The 22,252-nt window shown below is 45.1% G+C and overlaps 1 protein-coding gene across 2 annotated transcripts in view; it reads right to left on the minus strand.

Annotated features, from left to right (window-relative positions):
• Positions 1-16,246: 16,246 nt before the first annotated feature.
• The window catches only part of asb4 (ankyrin repeat and SOCS box containing 4), a 93,489-nt gene continuing 87,483 nt past the window's right edge, over positions 16,247-22,252 (minus strand). The window contains exons 4-5 of one of the 2 annotated variants that reach the window (XM_070881059.1): positions 20,388-20,501; positions 16,247-19,025 (exon numbers count right to left, since the gene is read on the minus strand). In XM_070881059.1, the coding sequence (XP_070737160.1) occupies positions 18,837-19,025; positions 20,388-20,501 (303 nt within the window). In that variant the 3' untranslated portion in view covers positions 16,247-18,836. The remainder of the gene's footprint in view (positions 19,026-20,387; positions 20,502-22,252) is intronic. The other variant, XM_070881060.1, reaches the window with a different exon arrangement.

The following is a 22,252-nucleotide window of genomic DNA, read 5'->3' on the forward strand; positions in this document are numbered from 1 at the left end:
GGAGCACTTGCTTTTGGAGTCTTGTGTCAGGCATGCGAACAATGTGACCCGCCCAGCAGAGCTGGTTGAGTGTGGTCAGTGCTTCAATGCTGGGGATGTTGGCCTGGTCGAGGACGCTAACGTTGATGCGTCTGTCCTCCCAGGGGATTTGCAGGATCTTGCGGAGACATCGTTGGTGATATTTCTCCAGCGATTTGAGGTGTCTACTGTATATGGTCCATGTCTCTGAGCCATACAGGAGGGCGGGTATCACTACAGCCCAGTAGACCATGAGCTTGGTGGCAGATTTGAGGGCCTGATCTTTGAACACTCGTTTCCTCAGGCAGCTGAAGGCTGCACTGGAGGCAGTGTTTGAATCTCCTCGTCAATGTCTGCTCTTGATCAGAGGTTCCCGAGGTATGGGAAGTGGTCCACGTTGTCCAGGGCAGCGTCATGGATCTTGACTGGAAGGCAGTTCTGTGTGGCGAGGTCAGGCTGGTGGAGGACCTTTGTCTTACGGATGTTTAGCGTAACGCCCATGCTTTCATACACCTCAGTGAAGATGTTGACTATATGACATGGAGTTCAGCCTCTGCATGTGTGCAGACGCAAGCGTCATCCACGTACTGTAGCTCAATGACAGAGGTTGGGATGGTCTTGGGTCTGGCCTGGAAACGACAAAGGTTTAACAGGCTCCCACTGGTTCTGCAGCTTAGTTCCACTCCATCGGGGAGCTTGTTGAGTGTGAGATGGAGCGTGGCAGCGAGGAAGATTGAGAAGAAGGTTGGCACGATGCCGTAGCCCTGCTTGACCCCAGTCTGGACGTGAATTGGGTCTGTAATGGATCCGTTGGTAAGGATCACGGCTTGCATGTCGTCGTGGAGCAGGCGGAGTATGGTGATGAACTTTTAGGGGCAGCCGAAACGGAGGACACTCCATATTCCCTCGCGGTTGACGGTGTCAAAGGCCTTTGTAAGGTCAAAGAAGGTCATGTACAAGAGTTTATGCTGTTCCCTACATTATTCTTGCAGTTGTCGCGCTGTAAAAATCATGTCCGTTGTACCCCTTAGTGGACGAAATCTGCACTGTGACTCCGGGAGGAGCTCCTCAGCCACAGGGAGAAGACGGTTGAAGAGGAATCTAGCGATAACTTTCCCAGTGGCTGATAACCGGGAGATTCCCCTGTAGTTGCTGCAGTTCGACTTGTCCCCTTTTTTAAAGATGGTCACGATTGCATCTCTGAGATCTCCCAGCATGCTCTCCTCCTTCCAGCTGAGAGCGATGAGGTCATGCACTCGTGCCAATAGTGCCTCTCCGCCATACTTTAGTGCCTCAGTGGGGATTCCATCCGCTCCCATAGCCTTGTTCTTAATCTGACGGATGGCTTTTTCTACCATGTGCAGGGTTGGGGTTTTGCTGAGGTGGTGGCGGGTAGCATGCTGCAGGATAGAGTAGAGGACACTCGAGTCAAAGGCAGAGTCTTGGTTGAGGAGATCTTCAAAGTGCTCCTTCTAGCAGTTCCTGACTGCCTCAGTGTCCTTGATGAGTGTCTCCCCGTTCTTGGCCAGCAATAGGGTGGAGCCCTGGGTGTTTGGGCTGGAGGTGGCTTTGACTGCGGTGAAGAATCCTCGCACATCATCGTTGTCGGCCAGCTGCTGAATCTCCTGTACTTTCTCCACCCACCATTTATTTTTTAGGTCGCGGGTTTTTTGTTGGACCTCGGCTTTAAGCCATCTGTAATGTTGCCTTGCTGCTCCCAAGTTGGGTTGTTTGAAGCTCAGAAAAGCCCTGCGCTTGTGATGTTAGCTCTTGGATCTCCTGGTCATTCTCATCAAACCAGTCCTGGTGTTTCCTGGTTGAGTGACCAAGCGTCTCTTTGCAGACATTGGTTATGGAGACCTGGAGGGCAGACCAAGCGCTGTGGGCATTCTGCGTCTCAGGGTCAAGACACGCCAGGTTAGCTGTGAGGCGCTGACTGTATAGGGGTCTCTTAGCTGGGTCTTTGAATGCCCCGGTGTTGACTTTTTAGCGACACTGTTTCTGCTGCCGTCGCCGCTTTGGGGCTAGGTTGATGTTGATGATGGAACGGATTAGGCGGTGGTCCGTCCAGCAGTCGTCAGTTCCTGTCATGGCACGGGTGATGCGCACATCCTTGCGATCCCTGGCTCGGACATTGACATAGTCGAGCAGGTGCCAATGTTTGGAGCGAAGGTGTTGCCACGATGCCTTGTACTTGTCCCTCTGGCGGAACAAGGTGTTGGTGATGACAAGATCATGTTCTAGACATTTTGTCAGGAGTAGGGTACTGCTGGAATTGGTTTTCCCTACCCCCTCTCTATCAATTATGCCTCCCCAGAGGGCTGTGTCCTTGTCAACCCTGGCGTTGAAGTCACCGAGGAGGATCGGTTTGTCATCCGTAGGGAGCGGGGCAGGGATTTTTTGAGGCTGGAGTAAAAACCCTCTTTGGTTTCATCTGTTGCATCGAGTGTTGGGGCGCATTGATTCCAGGATAGGGTGAGTCGGAGAATCATGAGACGTTCGTTAATCCCGCAGGGGGAGTCTCTGAGGCAGTCGACCAACTCGTTTTTGATGGTGAAACCGACTCCGTGGAGGTGGCGTTCTTCCTCTGGTTTCCCTTTCCAGAAGAACGCGGAACCTCCACCTTGTTCCTTGAGCTGACCTTCCCCTGTCCGCTTGGTCTCGCTTAGGGTGGCGATGTCGACATCGAAGCGTCTAAGTTCCCGGGCAACTATGGTGCTGCGGCGTTCCAGCCTGTCGCTGTTGGAGTTGTCCATGAGGGTCCTGACGTTCCAGGTCCCGAACTTCATGTTATTCGGACTGGATGCTATGCAAACTCTGACTGCTGTCATCGTCACTGGTAACACCACAGTCCACCGGGGATCTCACGGTGTCTCAGCAGGCCACCAATTTGTGCTCCAGCAGATGGGTAGGGATACTGAGGTGCTTCCCCAGAGGAGTGGCAGTGGGTCAGTAGAGTAGGAACCTGCTATCCCCTCTCAGGATGGCAGGTTCTTGATCCCACCACTGCCAATCCGCCATTGCACTTGTCGCTGCCTGTCATCCTGCCAGCCCAGACTGTCGCCGCCCAGCCTGAGGTGGTGCGGTCTACAACCGGGCCTTCCAGGCCCAGAGCTGGTCGAGTACGTCCTGCAAGGCTATCTGTCATCTCTGCTACCGACACTTAGCAGCCTTCCACCAGCCATGCTGCAGTCACTTGGGAGACACTGCGTAGCAGCAGTAGAGTAGAAAAAGGCACTGTAAAGAGGGGAGGTCAGGGTTTACACAAGGGTGATTAGTCAATATTGTTGTGTATATATGTGGTTACTGTTTTTGGATAAATTTCTAACTGGAATGTTGCACATTTGGTGCTGTCTCTCATTTCAGTTTTGTAGTGTGGTATGGAATGACAAATTGATGCAATGATGGGGACGTGCTGAGCAATCGGGAAATGGCCTGGAATTCTTCGGAACCTGATGTCTTGGAAGTCGGATGAGGCGGTCATGGACCATCCTCCCACAGGAACCGATTGAGTGGCTGTCTCCTCCATCACTGCTGTTCCTGCTCCTGTTCCTCCTCATCCTCCTCCTCCTGAGATGGTGGAGCTATGCCAGGTGTCAATGGTTGCACCCTCATGATGGTCAAGTTGTGCAGTATGCAGCAGACGACGATGAAGAATAGGGACACCTGCTCAGGCAAGTACTGGAGGGCTCCTCCCGAGCAGTCAAAGCAATGGGAACCGTTGCTTGGGCACTCCGATGGTCTGCTCAGTGATGTTCCTGGTGGCAGCATGGCTTTCATTATATGAGTGCTGGGCACGAGTGTTGGTTTGTAGGAGGGGCTCATGAACCAGGTGGAGAACAGATAGCCCTTGTTTCCATCTAGCCAGCCGCGATCTTGATGTGGTGGCTGGAAGAGAGCTGGCACACTGGTTTGGCGCAGGATTACGGCATCTTGGCAGCTGCCAGGATAGCAAGCATTGACGGAGGATTTACCATGTGTGGTTGCACACCAACTACACATTAAGTGAGTGGTAGCCTTTACGTTTACGGAATACCTCAGGATTGCTGTGGTGCCCACAAAGCGGTGTGGGTGCAATCATGGTACCTTGTACCATGGGGAAGCACGCTATCTTGGCAAAGCCACCTGCACGCTCGTGCTGCTTCTCTCTAGTCATGGGAAAGAAAAAGTAGCCCCTTCTCCTTCTGTACAGAGCCTCTGTGACCTGGCGGATGGAGCAATGGACGGCAAACTGGGAGATGTTAGACACTTGAAGGATCCACTGGCGTAGAAATTGAGCGCACTGATGACCTTGACTGCCACTGAGAGGGACGTGCTGCTCCTGATCTGAGGCTTGTGGTCTTGTTGCAGGAGGTGGCAGAGCTCTGTGACCACATCCTTGCTGAAGTGGAGCCTTCGAACACACTGTTCCTCAGTGAAATTCATGTACGAGAACTGCTGCTGGAATACCCTGGGAGGGTAAGGCGTCCTGTTGAGAGCCCTGTTGGCCCTGATACCTCTGACCACATTTTGCACACTCTCTGTGCCTCAGTTGCCTCCGACATTGTTACAGGAGGGCGAGGTCCAGTGCCAGTGCAGCCTCCATGAAAGGATCCAAATATTGCACTTTTAACACTTTCAAATCTCCCCTCAATGAAACTCCAGAATTTTGTTGAGCCAGAACACTCGTTAAACTCAAACGCTCAAATAGGTTAAAAGGCCTGCTTGTCTATATGAAAGTAACCAGGCAGTATTGTTGGCCGATTAAAACTAAACTGGATGTTGACGCCTTTAAATAGCACTCCTCCAGCCAACATATGACTGAAAGCCACCACCTCTACCTGTCTTTGTTAACAGCAGGCACACAAATGGGGCGAGAAGGTTTAGCATCCGGGGGGCTGCACACGGCTATGATGCCACGATCTCCGGGCACAGGAAATCGGGGCGCAACATCTTACTGCTGCCAAAAAACTCTCGCTGAATTTAGCGGGAGTCGCTGATATCGCCGCTCCCGGTTGCAAAACCATTTGCAGCCAGTTATCAACCCCGGAGGTGCTAACTGGAGAGGCAAAGGAACCCAATTTCATCCCCTAAGTTTTTATTCAAACATTTTGATAAGTATCAGAATCTTTTCTGGACTGCAGTTGAAGGTCTCTGCAGTCACTAGCATCTGACTGGCTCCTTTCCCCCAGGGTTAGGAGGCCATATGAAGAGGTCTTGGCGCCGGCGCCAAGGAGCATGAGACACGCCGTACAGCACCTGTCGTGCAACATACTTTAACTTTGGAATGGCAGGCAGGAAACTGTTAAAAGGATGGCTACTAAACAAATGTAAGGTGTGGACCGAACACAATCATAGTTTGTCACACCAACAAACTAATTCATAGCCCAAAGTTTTGAGGGTAAGTATCGGTGCAAGAAACATTCAACTCAGGTACACAATGCAAACTTTTTCCATTTGAGTTTCTTTTTGGTGCAGAATAAGGGGATGTAGAAAGTCCCTATGCTGTAAGACTGGGACATCTGAGCAGCTTAAAATGGTGATTCTCCTCCAGGCTCGTCAAAAGTGTCTGGTTTCTGTTAGATTTGGCACAAAGTGCTGTTGCAGGAGTGAGACTCCTGATCAATTACACTTCCTGAAGTGGACTTTTTAATTTTTAGAAGACCTCCATTGACCCTAGTAACACCAGCTGCAATCAGATCCCTCCTCCCCCTTACATCCAATTATTGTACTAATGACATGAAATGTGACATATGGCAACACTATCATTCCTGCCTTATCTGGTCACACCTCCATTTTTGACAGGTACATCTGGGGGCCTGCGGAAGCTTGAAGCAGGATGTGTCCCCACCCAATTTTCTACCCAGTCAGTTATATTGGAAAACTGGCATAACTTGCGAGGAAAATCCTCCCTGAAGTGTACATACGGTCTGCCCACCACCAGAGGGCACTACCGTTGGAGGCCCGAGGGTCATAGGTACACTCGTGCTGGGCCCAGTATATAAGCTGAACTTCACCTTTGTCTCTTCACTTCTGGAAGCCGTTAAAGACTGACCAGGGTACACCTGGTCACTAGCTCACAGTACGGAGTTCATTGTATCATTTCATACACTAACTGGCGACGAGACAAATACGAACTGCGAGCACAGCGTGACCGAGTACTGTTGGAATTCTCGAGAGATTCAGTGAGGGAGAGGATTGGGGAGATTTCACGGATGGTCTTGACCAGTACTTCGTGGCAAACGACCTAAACAAAGACGAGGATGCAGAGAAGTGCGGGCAGTTCTTCTCACCGTCTGTGGCCCTACGACCTATGCACTCATCAAGAATCTGTTCACTCACACTTCCTGCAGAAAAGGATTACAAATAACTGTGTGCTCTAGTTCAGGAACACCTTAAACCCATGGAAGGAATCCTCATATCCAGATATCGCTTCTATACGCACGTTCGTCCAGAAGGCCAGGACATAGCGGCATTTGTTGCCGGCCTGAGATGTCTTGCAGGGCCTTGAAAATTTGGGCATGCGTTGGAAGACATGCTGCGTGACTTTTTCGTGATCGGGGTCAACCACGAGGCGATCTTAAGTAAGCTGCTGGCTGCAGAGACGCCAGACCTCGGCAAGGTCATCACCATCACCCAGGCTTGCATGTCCACGTAGAAAAGCACGAAGCAGATATCACGACAAAACAGGAACTCCTCGGCAAGTACTGTGTACAAAATTGTATCGATGGCCGGCAGAGCTGCACATGGCAGGGCCTACTCAACTACGTCTGCAAGGCCGGGGGCCACTCAAAGTTCGCCATCGAGGGCTTACTCGACTGTGTATGGAAGAACGGGAGCCACTCAAAGCCCGCCATCGGGTGCAAATCTGAGCTCAACATGCTGGCGTTGTGGGGGCAATCACCGACCCCCATCAGTGCCGCTTCAGGCAGTATGTATGCAGAGGGTGTGCGAAGACTGGCGTGTCCACAGCAGAGCAAGCGAACGGCGACACACCACATGGATGATGATCAATCTAGCGTGAATCTGGCGATGCAGCCCGAGGCATTTGAGAGCTCCGAGGAGGAAGTGTATAGCGTACATGCATTCCTAACAAAGAGCCAACCGATAACGATGGAGGTAAAATTAAACAGCGAGACGGTATCCATGGAATTAGACATGGGTAGACATGGAGTCAATCGATAATGAGCTTAGAGGACTTTCGAAAAGCTGTGGGAGACCAAGACAGAGAGACCCAAGTTGAGCCCGATAAATGCAAAGTTGCGTGCCTACACCAAAGAGCTTATACCAGTGATCAGTGCAGCAGTAAGAGTGTCATGCGAGGGAGCAGTTCATGATCTACCGTTATGGATTATTCCGGGCAACGGTCCATCGTTATTCGGCAGGAGTTGGCTCAAGAAAATAAAATGGAAAAGGTACGATATCAAAGCTTTGTCATCAGCAGATGATGAATTGCGTGCTCAAGTGCTGAGCAAATTTCCCTCACTCTTTGAACCGGAAATTGGTAGCTTCAAGGGAGCGAAGGTGCAGATTCACCTAGGCTCAGACGCAAGGCCCATCCATCACAAAGCCAGCGCGGTCCCACACATGATGAGAGAAAAGTTCAAGCTCGAATTGGACAGGCTACAATGCAAGGGGGTCATCTCACCAGTCGAATTTAATGAATGGGCCAGCCCTGTTCCGGTGTTAGTGACGGCACGGTCAGGATTTGTGGAGACTACAAGGTCACGATCAACCAAGTTTCGAAACAAGATCAGTACCCGCTACCGAAAGCTGATGACCTGTTTGCAACGCTAGCCGGGGGAAAATCGTTCACCAAATTGGATCTAACGTCGGCCTGAATGACACAGGAACTGGTTGAATCAACAAAGAAACTTACGTGCATCAACACGTACAAGGGACTGTTTATTTACAACAGGTGCCCTTTTGGCATTCATTCGGCGGCAGCCATATTTCAGAGAAACATGGAGAGCCTATTGAAATCCGTCCCCAGTACCATGGTATTCCAAAACGACATCCTAGTCACCGGTTGTGACACCGCTGAGCACCTGCACAATCTGGAAGAGGTTCTTCGTCATCTGGACAAAGTGGGACTAGGGCTGAAACGTTCGAAGTGTGTTTTCATGGCACCAGAGGTCGAATTCCTTGGACGAAAGATTGCTGCAGATGGAATCAGGCCTACAGACGCAAAAACAGAGGCCATCAAAAATGCGCTCGGGCCCCAGAATGTGACGGAGCTGCGTCCGTTCCTGGGTCTTCTCAACTACTTCGGTAACTTCTTACCCAAATTGAGCACAGTATTAGAGCCTTTGCACAAGCTGCTCAGGAAAGGAGATGACTGGGTGTGGGGTGAACTTCAAGACAGAGCCTTTGAGAAGGCTAGAAATCTGTTGTGTTCCCACAAGCTACTGGTGTACTGTATGATCCATGCAAGCGTCTAGTTTTGACCTGTGATGCATCGTCCTATGGGGTCGGCTGCGTACTCCAGCAAGTCAATGAGTCAGGCAAACTACAACCAGTTGCATACGCATCTCGAAGCTTGTCCAAGGCAGAAAGAGCCTACGGTGGAGAAAGAGGCTTTAGCATGTGTTTATGGGGTAAAAGAAAATGCACCAGTACCTGTTTGGGCTTCGCTTCGAGCTGGAAACTGATCACAAGCCACTTATATCGTTGTTCTCGGAATACAAAGGTATCAATACCAACGCGTCGTCCTGCCTCCAGAGGTGGGTGCTGACATTATCTGCCTATGATTGTCATTCGCCATAGACCAGGCACCGACAACTGTGCTGATGCATTGAGCCGGTTACCGTAGTCCACACTGGAGGTGGAAATGCCAATGCTCGCAGAGCAGTTTTGGTCTCCTAACTTGAGGAAGGACATTCTTGCTATTGAGTGATTGCAGCGAAGGTTCACCAGACTGATTCCCGGGATGACGGGACTGACATATCAAGAAAGACTGGATCAACTGGGCTTGTATTCACTGGAGTTCAGAAGAATGAGAGGGGATCTCATAGAAACATTTAAAATTCTGACAGGTTAGATGCGGGAAGAATGTTCCCAATGTTGGGGAAGTCCAGAACCAGGGGTCACAGTCTAAGGATAAGTGGTAAGCCATTTAGGACCGAGATGAGGAGAAACATCCTCACCCAGAGAGTGGTGAACCTGTGGAATTCTCTACCACAGAATGTTGTTGAGGCCAATTCACTAAATATATTCAAAAAGGAGTTGGATGTAGTCTTTACTACTAGGGGGATCAAGGGGTATGACGAGAAAGCAGGAATGGGGTACTGAAGTTGCATGTTCAGCCATGAACTCATTGAATGGCGGTGCAGGCTCGAAGGGCCAAATGGCCTACTCCTGCACCTATTTTCTATGTTTCTACTCATGGCCATGGATGCCTTTGAGAGTGAATTGTCGCCTGTCACTGCTCAACTAGTTAAGACCTAGATCAACCACAATCCGACCCTATCAGTTGTAAAACGCTGTGTTCTTAACGGGGACTGGTCGACCATCCCCAAGGAAATGGGTAATGAAACCAAACCGTACAGCCGTCACAAAGCTGAGCTTTCCATCCAGTCCGACTGTTTACTGTCGGGTAATCGTGTTGTAATGCCCAAGAAAGGCAGGGCGAGATTTGTACGGGAGTTACATAGTACGCATCCCGGAATTGTCGTCATGAAGGCCATCGCCAGGTCCCATGTTTGGTGGCCTGGCATTGACTCGGACTTAGAGTCATGCGTGCATCAGTGCAGCACTTGCATGCAGTTAAACACTGCCCCAAACAATGCCTCTGCTCAGTCTGTGGTCGTGGCCATCCAAACCGTGGTCTAGAATCCACATTGACTTTGCGGGCCCCTTCCTCGGTAAAATGTTTTTTTTGGTGGTGGATGCATATTCGAAATGGATGGAATGTGTGCTCATGTCATCCAGCATTTCCACTGCCACCATTGAGAACCTGAGAGCCATGTTTGCCAGACATTATCTGCCAGACATCATTGTCAGCGACAACAGACCGTGCTTCACGAGCCTGGAGTTTCAAGAGTTCATGAACCGCAACGGCCTAAAACAAGTGAGGTCAGCCCCGTTCAAATCCACATCCAATGGTCAAGTGGAGCGGGCAGTTCAAACCATCAAGCAGAGCCTGAAACACGTAACTCATGGTTCCTTGCAGACATGCTTGTCATGCATACTGCTCAGTTACAGCACTAGGCCACACACGTTCACCGGGGTCCCGCATGCGGAACTATTGATGGAGAGGCCTCAAAACCAGGCCTTCTCTAGTCCATCCTGACCTTAACGATCATGTCGAAACCCGACGTCAACGCCAGCAGTGGTATCACGACCGTGCCGCAGTGTCACGCGACATATCTGTAAATGACCCAGTGTATGTACTTAACCATGGTCAAGGACCCAAGTGGCTCCCGGGCAATGTTACGGATAAGGAGGGTAACCGGGTGTATATAGTTAAGCTCAAGAATGGGCAGTTGTACAGGAAACACATTGATCAAATCAAGCTAAGACACATTGATGAACCGGAACTGTTAGATCACAGGGTCATATAGGTACACTCGTGCTGGGCCCGGTATCTAAGCTGAACTTCAACTTTGTATCTTCACTTCTGGAAGCCATTAAAGACTGACCAGATTACACCTGGTCACTGGCTCGCAGTGCGGAATTTATTGTATCATTTCATACAATACATTTGGGTCTCAGCAAAGTTTAAAATATAAAAGGTGTGGAACATTGAGAAGTTTCATAGTGTTGAGGTCCTGGATTTAAAGGATGGGTCTTGAATTAAACACAGTGAGATTGTAAGGAGCAAGAAATGTGTGTAGAGACAGATATCAAATGTGCTTTAGCCTTCTAAAGCCAAAACAAGTGTAGAAGATCAATTTGAAACTCAACAGCTCTTTTGTATCAAACTGGACATATACTCTTGAAGCTATGATTTCTAAGGGAGACTTTCCAGAGAGCTTATTGAATGTATTTTACACTCTGAGAGGGAACTATTAGGAAGTAACTTTCTGCATGACAATGTCTTGGGTCCAACCAAGAAGAGTTATCGGGACAGCATATGTACTACTGAGGCTTGAAGCAATCCTCACACCTAAACATTAGTTTGCATTTTCTGTAAAGCAATTTATGGTCAAAGATCCATGGTCATTCCAGCAGACTCCTGCAACTTTGGCAGGAGTTTGGCAGGAAACGGCTGCAAACACAACCAGAATCTAGATACGTAATGTTGTGATCTTACGTTGAGGATTCCTCTTGTGGCCTTGTAGAGGTAAAGCCTCCGCCAGCCCCTTAAGGTCATCAATGTGAGGGATATGACCGGGGGTAAAGATTTCCCTATCAGAAGTTCCCACATTCCACCCTCACTTAGGTCCTGATGTAGTGTTGGCAGAAGTATGTCTAGTTTCACCAAGCGTACCTTCCCAATATCCAGCAGAAGGAGGGCCCACCTCCACCTGAATTGCAGAGAATTGGGGAGTACAGTCACATCACCCAACATACTACCTACCTTTTGTACGCAGTCACATCACCCAACATACTACCTACCTTTTATCAGCCGCAGTCAGGAACTCCTTTTGAATGTTTTGCAATGATGTGTGCAAACAGGCAAGTTGTTCCAAAGGTCAATAACTCTCTGCTCTAACCTAGTTCTTTGCTTACGTAACTTATAAGCATGTCTCCTGGTTTCCCCATACCTATCCAATTCAAATAGTCTATCCACGTGGACACAGTCTAGTCCCTTCACTATTTTAAATATCTCAATAAGATCGCCCTACAATATTTTGAGACTAAAAAGACTCCGTTGTCTCATCATCATCATAGGCGGTCCCTCATATCAAGGATGACTTGCTTCCACGCCAAAAAGGGATGAGTTTACAGGTGTTTCAATGAAGGACGTAATATTCCAGATCCCGAACCACATGTTGAAGGGTGGAAGATGCCTGTGTGTGGATTTTTTTAACGTGTGGTGGCTGTTGCACACCAGCCATCATCTGGGCTTGACAGAGCTAGGTCTTGGTCCAGTGGTAAGGATGGACCAAGACGATTGGAGACCAGCTCTGCTGCACAGACCTAGCGCGTGCACATATTGCAGTGTGGGCTGGCCCCTGCTGCCCCTGGGTCCTCGGCTCTTCTGGGCCCCGAAGTCACGCCTCTCCTGGGCCCCGATCTGCAATCTCTCATAGAAACATAGAAAATAAGTGCAGGAGTAGGCCATTCGGCTCTTCGAGCCTGCACCACCATTCAATATGATGATGGCTGATCATACACCTCAGTCCCCCTTTCCTGCTTTCTCTCCATACCCCTTGATCCCTTTAGCCGTAAGGGCCACATCTAACTCCCTTTTGAATATATCTAACGAACTGGCCTCAACAACTTTCTGTGGTAGAGAATTCCACAGGTTCACAATTCTCTGAGTGAAGAAGTTTCTCCTCATCTCTGTCCTAAATGGCTTACCCCTTATCCTTAGACTGTGATCCCTGGTTCTGGACTTCCCCAACATCGGGAACATTCTTCCTGCATCTAAGCTGTCCAATCCTGTCAGAATTTTATATGTTTCTATGAGATCCCCTCTCAATCTTCTAAATTCCAGTGAATATACGCCTAGTCGATCCAATCTTTCTTTCTTATGTCAGTCCTGTCATCCCGGGAATCAGTCTGGTGAACCTTCGCTGTACTCCCTCAATAGCAAGAATGTCCTTCCTCAGATTAGGAGACCAAAACTGTACACAATATTCAAGGTGTGGCCTCAACAAGGCCCTGTACAACTGCAGTAAGACCTCCCTGCTCCTATACTCAAATCCTCTTGCTATGAAGGCCAACATGCCATTTGCCGCCTTCACTACCTGCTGTACCTGTGTGCCAACTTTCAATGACTGATGTACCATGACACCCAGGTCTCGTTGCACCTCCCCTTTTCCTAATCTGTCACCATTCAGATAATATTCTGCCTTCCTGTTTTTGCCACCAAAGTGGATAACCTCACATTTATCTACATTATACTGCATCTGCCATGCATTTGCCCACTCACCTAACCTGTCCAAGTCACCCTGCAGCCTCTTAGCATCCTCCTCACAGCTCACACTGCCACCCAGCTTAGTGTCATCTGCAAACTTGGAGATATTACATTCAATTCTTTTGTCTAAATCATTAATGTATATTGTAAATAGCTGGGGTCCCAGCACTGAACCTTGCCGTACCCCATTAGTCACTGACCCGTTTATTCCTACTCTTTGCTTCCTGTCTGCCAACCAGTTCTCTATCCATGTCAATACATTACCCCCAATACCATGTGCCTTAATTTTGCACACTAATCTCTTGTGTTTTGAAAGTCCACTCCTCGCCACTCCTTCGCCCCGACCTCACTGCTCCTTTATTCAGCTGCTCATTTGTCTAAGCCTATTGTGGTAGCTGAGGGTTTTTAAACTAGGTATCAATTAAATAGCTTTCCTCTGAACCTTTTCCAGGGCCTCTACATCACCCATCAAAACAAGACACAATATTCTAGATGAGGCCTAACAAGGACACTGATAGTTTTTTTATATTGGATCACTCTAGCAATAAATCCTAATACTCCATTTGCTATAGCCTTGTGGCACTGGTCATGAACCTTTGGAGACTTGTAATATAACACCTAGGTCTCTCCCCCACTCAACAGGCTTTAGTTCAGAATTCTGTATGGTATACACCCACAATCCTGCTGGCATTAGCCCGACCCACAGGTATAACATGACCTCTAATATCAAATGTCATCTGCCTACATAACAACAGTAATTGGAATTCATTGTACAAGATATTTTGTTGTGATAAGGCACTATATATGCAGGTATTATTGCTCTTATTAAATATAGATTTAGCATCACCAAATAATCGAAAGCAAAGTAGCACTCCTGCTACCACCTATTTTGAATCTGAGTGGATGAGCAGATTACATCAGAGCAGTCTTGCCTGACTTGATTTCTTAGTTTGGTGGGTGGAATAGTGCTCTGCAGATAAGTAGAACCAGTTAGATATGTTACATTAGGTTAGTTAGAATATATTAAAAAATGAATCATTTTAAGAAAAAGTATCCTATAGAGAGTCTATACTCTCATTTAAGAAAGACTAAGAGTTTAAGAAATATCCCAGCTTCCAACTGAAACAAATCAGACAAATCAGCTGCTGACTGCAGGAAGATATCAATGTACTGGTCAGGTGGGCAGAACAGTGGCAAATAGAATTCAATCTAGGTAAGTGTGAGGTAATGCATTTGGGGAGGTCTAACAAGGCAAGGGAATACACATTAAATGATACGACACTGAAAAGAGGAACAAAGAAACCTTGGAGTGCAGGTCCACAGCTCCCTGAAGGTAGCAGGCCAGGTAGATAAAGTGGTTAAGAAGACATATGGAATACTTGCCTTTTATTAGTCGAGGCATGGAATACAAGAGCAAGGAGGTTATGCTTGAACTGTATAAAACACTGGTTAGGCCACAGCTGGAGTCCTGTGTGCAGTTCTGGTGACCACATTACAGGACAGATATGATTGCACTGGAAAGGATGCAGAGGAGATTACAAGAATGTTGCCTGGACTGAAGAATTTTGACTATGAGGAAAGATTGGAGATGCTGGGTCTGTTTTCTTTGGAACAGAGAATGCTGAGGGGAGACCTGATTGAGGAATATAACATTATGAGGGGCCTGGATAGACTTGATAGGAAGGACCTGTTTCCCTTGGCAGTGGGGTCAACAACCAGGGGGCATAGATTTAAAGTAATTGAGGGGATTTATAGAGGAGATATGAGGGGAAATTTCTTCACTCAGAGGATGCTGTGGGTCTGGAACTCGCTGCCTGAAAGGGTTGTAGAGGCAGAAAGCCTCACCACATTTAAAAAAAATACTTGGATGTACACCTTTAAAGTGCCGTAACCTACAGGACTACGGACCAAGAGCTGGAAAGTTGGATTAGGCTGGATAGCTCTTGGTCAGCTGGCGTGGAAACGATGGGCCAAAATGGCCTCCTTCTGTGCTGTAAATTTGTATGATTCTATCCTTTCTACTGACACATTAGCCAATCTGTTTTACATATAATTTTTTTTAATGAAGTATGAGTTACTACAATGATTGTTATGATATCTAGTAAATATATTTTTTATTTTGTTTTCTGAATTGTTCCTCAAATATTTGAGTTCCACAATTTAAAAATGTTCAAATTGAAATTTTGCATCAAGGAGATGATAGAGATTTGCTGCCCTCTGCAGCACTGGCTGGAAAATACAGCAAATCAAAGTGCCAAGGGTATGCAGAAAGCATTTAAGTTTGGCAACGTAACCACAACCTCAACCAAACACAGAATAATTTAAACTTGTACACCACGCTTTGAAGAACTTTTTTTCTAAATGATTCATGTTGGAGTCCTAGCTTAGATGATCTTTTAACTTTAAGATCATGCAGTTCAAAGTCAGTGGAGAATTAAGTGTATGGGAATACAAATGGTCTGGTTGGGTGGTATCAATCTGCTTACTGGTACATAACTGTACTAAGCATTGTGTACCTCATCGCCCAAGTAATAGACCATTATCTCTCCTTCCCTTTTATTAAAAAAAAGTAGTGGTGTGATGGAAAATTCAGAAAAGAGATTAATGGACTCGGATCAATTTATGAGGGTAACCTGAAAGAATTAAATTTTCTCTCACTGGAGAAAAGATAATTATGCCGATCTTTAAAATAATTAAAGGATAGATAATGGAAGTATAAGCAAGGATTTTTTAAACTTAACCTTTAGGCACTGCAGCAAGGTAACTCATTGGGTGTCTCACTCCTATGGGCTGCTGATGAGTTGTCTTGTCAGGCACCTTAGTGTTTTTGAAGGGCAGCCCAAAACAAGATCCGAGTCTGACCTGTTTACTCCAATGATATAATCAGGTCAAATATTACGTGCTCTCAAATGGCTCAGGAACAAATCTTTGAAATCAATTTTCAGCCAGCCAGAGTTAGAATGTCAGAGATATGAATCACAGCCACAAAATCAGGCGAGAAAAATATATGCATTTCGAGTAAATAAGTAAAAATTAATATAAAATAAAACTTTAAATCTATGGTATGTCAAAGTAATATAAAATAAAATCTGACGGTAAATGTGGAAAGAGAAATTGAGGAAAAAAGACACCAGGATATAATTTTATTTAGGATTTTTAAAACATATATACTTCTTTAATGTTACAATAATAAAGATACACATGGCATCCTAGTAGTAATATAACTAATATTTCAAGATATTTTATTCTTGTACAAAAAAAGAGAATGGCTGAGGCAGGACAGAATTCTCTGCTGTTACCAATCGTTAAGCAGTTAAACTGTGATCACAAGACATCAACAACAGTAACTTGAATTTATATAATATCTTTAATGTAACAAAATGTGCCAAAGTGCTCTGAAGAGTAATCGGCTAAAGCTTGATGCTGAGTCAAAGAATGAGATATTAGGAAGGAGTGACCAAACGTTTGATGAAAGATATGTTTTAAGGGGTGCTTCAAAGGAGGAGAGGGAGATGGAGAGGCGGAGAATTTACAGGAGGGAATTCCAGTGCGTGGGATCTAGATGACTGAAGGCGCAGCCGCAAATGGTGAGGTGAAGGGAAGGAGGGATGCACAAGAGGCCAGCGCAGACTTCTGTGAGTTGTCGGGCTGGATGAGAAAGGGAAGGGAAGGGCCGGGCCGTGAGAATTTAAAATTTGATGTTTTAAGGGACCGAGAACCAATGTGGTCCCCATCAACTTGGGAAAACTGTCTGAGAAGGAACGAATAGCATTGAAAAGAGTTTGGATTTGGTAGGGACAAGAACATCAAATGTGTAGCAGAGGAAGTGGTTGAACAGATTGACATCTATAGACGTATTGTGGAAAACAGAGGACCAGGCCACACAGTTGGGCGTTTAATAGTGCAGTTGTAAGTGACTTGTGGGAGAGATTTTCCAGGGTTGGATGCAGAAGGAAGTTGGGTTGGAAGAGGGATGTGGGTGGTGAGGAATGTCAGGAAGTAGTTGGAGATGGCCTTGTCTGTGATCGATAATGAAGATGAGGGAGTAGCCGTGAATATGAGTAGGAGCGATTTATGTAGGGAGAGATTAAAGGAGATCAAAATTGCAGTGAAATCAGAGGAGAGGGGGCAAGGCGAGTTGAGATTGAAATTACCCAGGTTGAGGAGGAGTTCAGTGCAGAGTCTGTGGGAGGAACAATTGGAGGATATCTCGATGAAAAGCTTGGGGGTTGGAGTGGGGGATGATAGACAACAAGGATTTTAAAGGAGAGGCACAAGGGGTGGAACAAAGTGAAGGGCTTGAAGGAGAAGATGGTAAAAGAGAAGTAGGGGGAGAGACTACGGTGTGATTTGGTGATTAGAGCCACACCACCATGTGATGGTTTGGGCAGAACAGACTATGGCGTTAATCTGTGGTAGCAGAATATAGTATAAATTTAACAAGTCTCAAGTAGGACTACATATGAAAATGATAAAATATTTGATATAATGTCATATTTGTGGGAATATCAGGATTCAATAATGTTAGAGTAACATCCTGGAACCTTTAACTTGATCAGGGAGATAATTTAACGGTTTCTTTGAAATGTTATCTGTGGTTGTTTGCCTCCCTTAGGAAATTAGTACAATAGGCAGATCCAAAGACACATAATATTGTAAACAATCTGTTGGAAGATGTGAACTTAAATGGCCAAATGAGCTTTTGTTGTTAAACCCTTCATTTTGTTTAATGGCACACAAAACATTTATTGTAATTATGATTTTCTTGACAAAATGTAATAGAATATAACCATATACAAATTACTGTGTATTTGTGTGTTTCATATTCTAAGCAATCACTTTTGCTCATTCTCTTTAAAAATTACTTTCATCCAAAATATATAGGCACATGCAGTTAACACCCAGAAAAACTTCAAGCAAAATCCGATGGCCCGGATTTTGCATTAAGAATAATGGTGAGGCTATCAGCACTCATCGTTATTATGGAGTAAATCGGACAGCAACTTCTGGCGACCGCACATACGCATTTAATGGTGGAATTGTGGATGTTGTTTTCCAAGTTGTCCTGCTCTTCCACAAACTTTGCTACACCAGTACCTTGCCGAAAGACTCGGCATTAAAATACATGAAGAGCATGAAGTTGCGATACTTACCCACTAATTACCCACTAAACAGGCCAGAAAAAGTTGGGGCTGGTGCATTCAGGTATAAATGCACAATAATTCTTTAATTCTTTAAAAATTACTACCAACTAACTTCTCTGGCATGAAAAAAATACTTTTACAAGTGTGGAGTCTTATTCCTTCAGATTTTAATTATTGGAGATTTAAAATATATATATTTTTTTTCTTTTTCTGTCTCCTTTATCTCTCTCAATCCCATCTTTCTTTCCCTCACTTTATTTCACAATCTGTACTCTGTTTTGCATTGAATTAAATATTCTAATTTATACTTCCTGTTTTAAATTGCATGTTTGTGAAAATTCTTCCATCTGATTAGCTGAAGAGACACGCTGTTGCTTGATCTGCTCACATATGCCGCAGATCCCCTCTAGAGGATGCCATGCTGAAAGGATCTCTAACAACCATAAGTTGCCACTCAAAAGCCCACGAGAAGTTTGTGGGCAGCTATAAGTGTAATGAATGGCGAGCGCTGTTTGTTCGCCGCTGACAGCAAAATACAGGCCATTAACTTTGTGTAATGTCAATTTAACTCAAAGAAAATCTAAATGATAATAAGGAAAGGTTCAATTGATATTTTTGTAAAATCCTTTGCAGACTCACTTGCCAAAGTTAAATTGAAATTCTGATATTCAGTAGATCATACCTTCTGGTTCTAATAGAAGATACTGTTTCAGTCGAGATGGGATGTTAAGTTTTGGCACTGTATTGTAACACCTTTTCCGTAACACTGCCCGAATAGTACATCTGGCCAGGTGCATCAGAGAGCGTGGAGATCTTCCACAGACATCAAACAAAGATTTATAAAACGTCCAGTGTTGCTGCAAAGCCAAGCAAATAACATAGGTCACAGACTGGTTTTCTAAATCAGAGGTTCCCAAACCGAGGGAGGGGGTCGTGGCGAGGTTCAGGGGGGCGCAAGGAGGACGGGCTGGATTACTGTGCGCTTGGTGTGATTTTAGCTTTAACTTCGCTTCATTCATTTAATTTTATTTGAAACCTGGTCTGTCTGTTTTTTGTCTACTTCACAAGCAACAGTAGGAGGGACACTGGACTGAGGTGATCTTATGGTGTCCGAGCATGATTATGGGTCCAACGCTAGAAAGGCAGCACATGCCTGAACCAAGAGTCAATAGCCCAGTCTGAAATTGTGTATGAGATGCTGGAGCTTGTTAGCTATTTTCTAAAGGTTACTATTATTTGTGAATTATTAGCGATGGAAATATTTTAATTCAAGATAGTGGCTCAAACAAACAAAATTTTCTTTAGCAGTGATTTGACTGGTTTTGTTGCTAGATTCTCTTTGCTGCTAATAATCACATTGTTCTGATTTGAGTTTTGATTTTTCACTGCTTTTGGAATATTAAATTAGAGTCACAATATATTTTGTTGGTAATATGATGCCAGAATGTGGCACATGAAGTGTAATGTCAATGTTATGTCTGAAGTGTGACAGACAAAAAGTGAATGCAGACATATTGATTTTATTATATTACAGATATACTAGTTACAATTTGCATGTATCATGTCATTATTACTAAATATCTTCATACATCATGTCATTCCTGTAAATCTGCTTATATAATTGTTCACGAAATAGTACATCCCTTAGAATTTAATCATCTCTATATTTATTGTCTATTCATAGCCATGAACAGAAATTGAGCAGTATTTGCAAAGAAGCCTGTTTTAGCGCTCGCTCGATTTTCACCCCATTGAAATCGGTGGCCGATATGCTTCCCCAACACTGGTGGAGAAGGTTAAAATTTGTCCCACCCTCACCCCACATAGTCTACTGCATCTTAATCTCACGGCAGAAAGGAAGTTGCCTTCCAGAGACCTCTGCCCTGATTTTAACCTAGTCTGCCCGGCAGGAATGGGGCGGTTTCAGGTCGGACGCTTGTTTTACACTCCTCTGACTTCTTGGGGCATAAAACGAGCATCTGCCCACTTTAACATTAATCAGGTCTCAAATTCCAAAATAATATAACAAAACTTGCTAGCAGCTGGTTAATGTTGGTCTCATACTTGCATGTGCATTGACCCATTTCAATTTATTGAGTTTAGTTTGATGGTGACTAACTTGCAGAAACTATTTGTTCTAATCTGATCATTATTGGCTTTTTTTGTTCTGTTAGATGTAGAATTCTCAAAAAAAGGAAACAGAATTCAAATAGAATTACCTGTAAGATGATATCAGGTATAGCTTGTCTCCATTTTGAGGTAGATTGAATGAACTCATATGAATTGACCATAACTTCAACTGCCTTCGGACAGGCGCAGCATGATTGTAGTACCTGAACATACACACAAAAATAGCTTTCACTTGTTTTTTTTGTTTTGTTTAATGAAGATTGAATCTGAATACTGAAGCATATGAATAAATATGCAAAGTTTTCCCAGGTGTAGTTTGGAAGATTTGAAGATATGGACCCCAAATTTCCACAGGCCCTCCAGTGTACTCCTGCCAGAAGTGCTGCATAGGGTCTGGGAAATAGGTTGAAAGTTGGATACACCAGACTTATGGCCTTGGCTCCAACCACCCCAAAGAGAGTTACCCACGTCAGTGGCGAGCACGGTCAGGTAAGAGGGCTGCAAGGCCGAGAGGCCTTATCAACTTTCGGGATCCATGGACAGACCGCTACATGAGATGAGAACAGTGTACTATCTAGTCTGAAACTAAGCCCACTAGACCTGGAATGTGGGCTGGAACCTGAGATTTGACAATTATTTTTGTGCTCCCTTTTTAAAGGGAGCTGATGAGTGCTAATCTTTGCCCTCTTCTGGGCTATCAGTGGGGGTGGGAAAGAGAGAGAAAGAGTGTACAGCCAATGCCCTAATTTCAATACAAGGCTAAATTGCTGTAGCATCATCATCTATTTTGAAATGCATCACTGTTTTAGGACATTTTCCAATTTCGTCTTGAAGAGTTTGCAAAGTATGTCTGCTTACTGAATCTAACTTGAATTTGAATTTATTTTTCACTATTATTTGTAGGAACATAGAAAAGCAGGAAAAAAGAAAGGCATACAGTTTATCAAGCCCACTCCATCACAGACCATGTACATTCTCCCACCTATTTAATCACCTGAAAGTTCTGCCTAAATAATCCCTTATCTGCAAAAGTATTTACACAAAATATTCAACCATACACGGAGTTAATGGTGATGAGTGTGTGTGTGAGATATGGCTACCAGTATAATTCCCAATCAAGTGTTTACACAATTCCTTATTGCAAGAATTAATTGCTCCTGTGAAAAAACATTTTTTGGGAATCAATTCCACATCCATGACGAGGAATATTGGAATAAAAGACCCATCAAGCCTGTTTACCATTTTGTTAGCTGTGGCAGGGCCTTGATTTTTTTAAATCCCAATTCCATACTGTTCACAATTTTACTAATTACCAATGTACCATAAATAGAGTTTTTTGTCTATAGTTTATGGATTTACTCTCTGTGATGTGTTTTGTAGATTATGAACAGAGCCCCTGAAATTGTTGGGTGGGGGAAACTTCACCTGCCAGTTTGCCACAACACTAACCCTGTCCCAAATCATTGGGATGCGATCATTTAAATAAAAGAGAGGCACCTATGCCATGTATGGCGCTCCTTGGGCATCTGCCCTGCAAGGGGCCTGAAATTTTGGAGCAGCACTTCACCACTTTAACAAGATAAAACGGGCTGTTCTGGACAAACTGACTGACAAGGAAATGTTTTATTTAAAATTGATTCTTCTTGTAGTTGCCATTAGGAAGCTGACAATATGGGCACCATTTCCACCAGTTGATATTACTGGAAATCAAAGTACAGCTGCAGCATGAAAACATACTTGGTAAAGGCTGCAGAACTGACACAATTAATGATCGTTGATGCCACAAAAAAGGGCAGAGACTCAGTGAATCCAGCTTTCTGCCCTTTTTTTTCACCATTCCCTGCAATTTATACACACAGGTATTGAAGGAACTTTGGGGCTTAGCTCTTTTAATAAAGTTACAATGCTAAAAATGCCTTCTGCAAATGCATGTTGGGAAATTAGCTTCTATTTT

This window comes from Pristiophorus japonicus, chromosome 5 (assembly GCF_044704955.1).
Source record: "Pristiophorus japonicus isolate sPriJap1 chromosome 5, sPriJap1.hap1, whole genome shotgun sequence".
Classification (NCBI taxonomy): Eukaryota; Metazoa; Chordata; class Chondrichthyes; family Pristiophoridae; genus Pristiophorus; species Pristiophorus japonicus.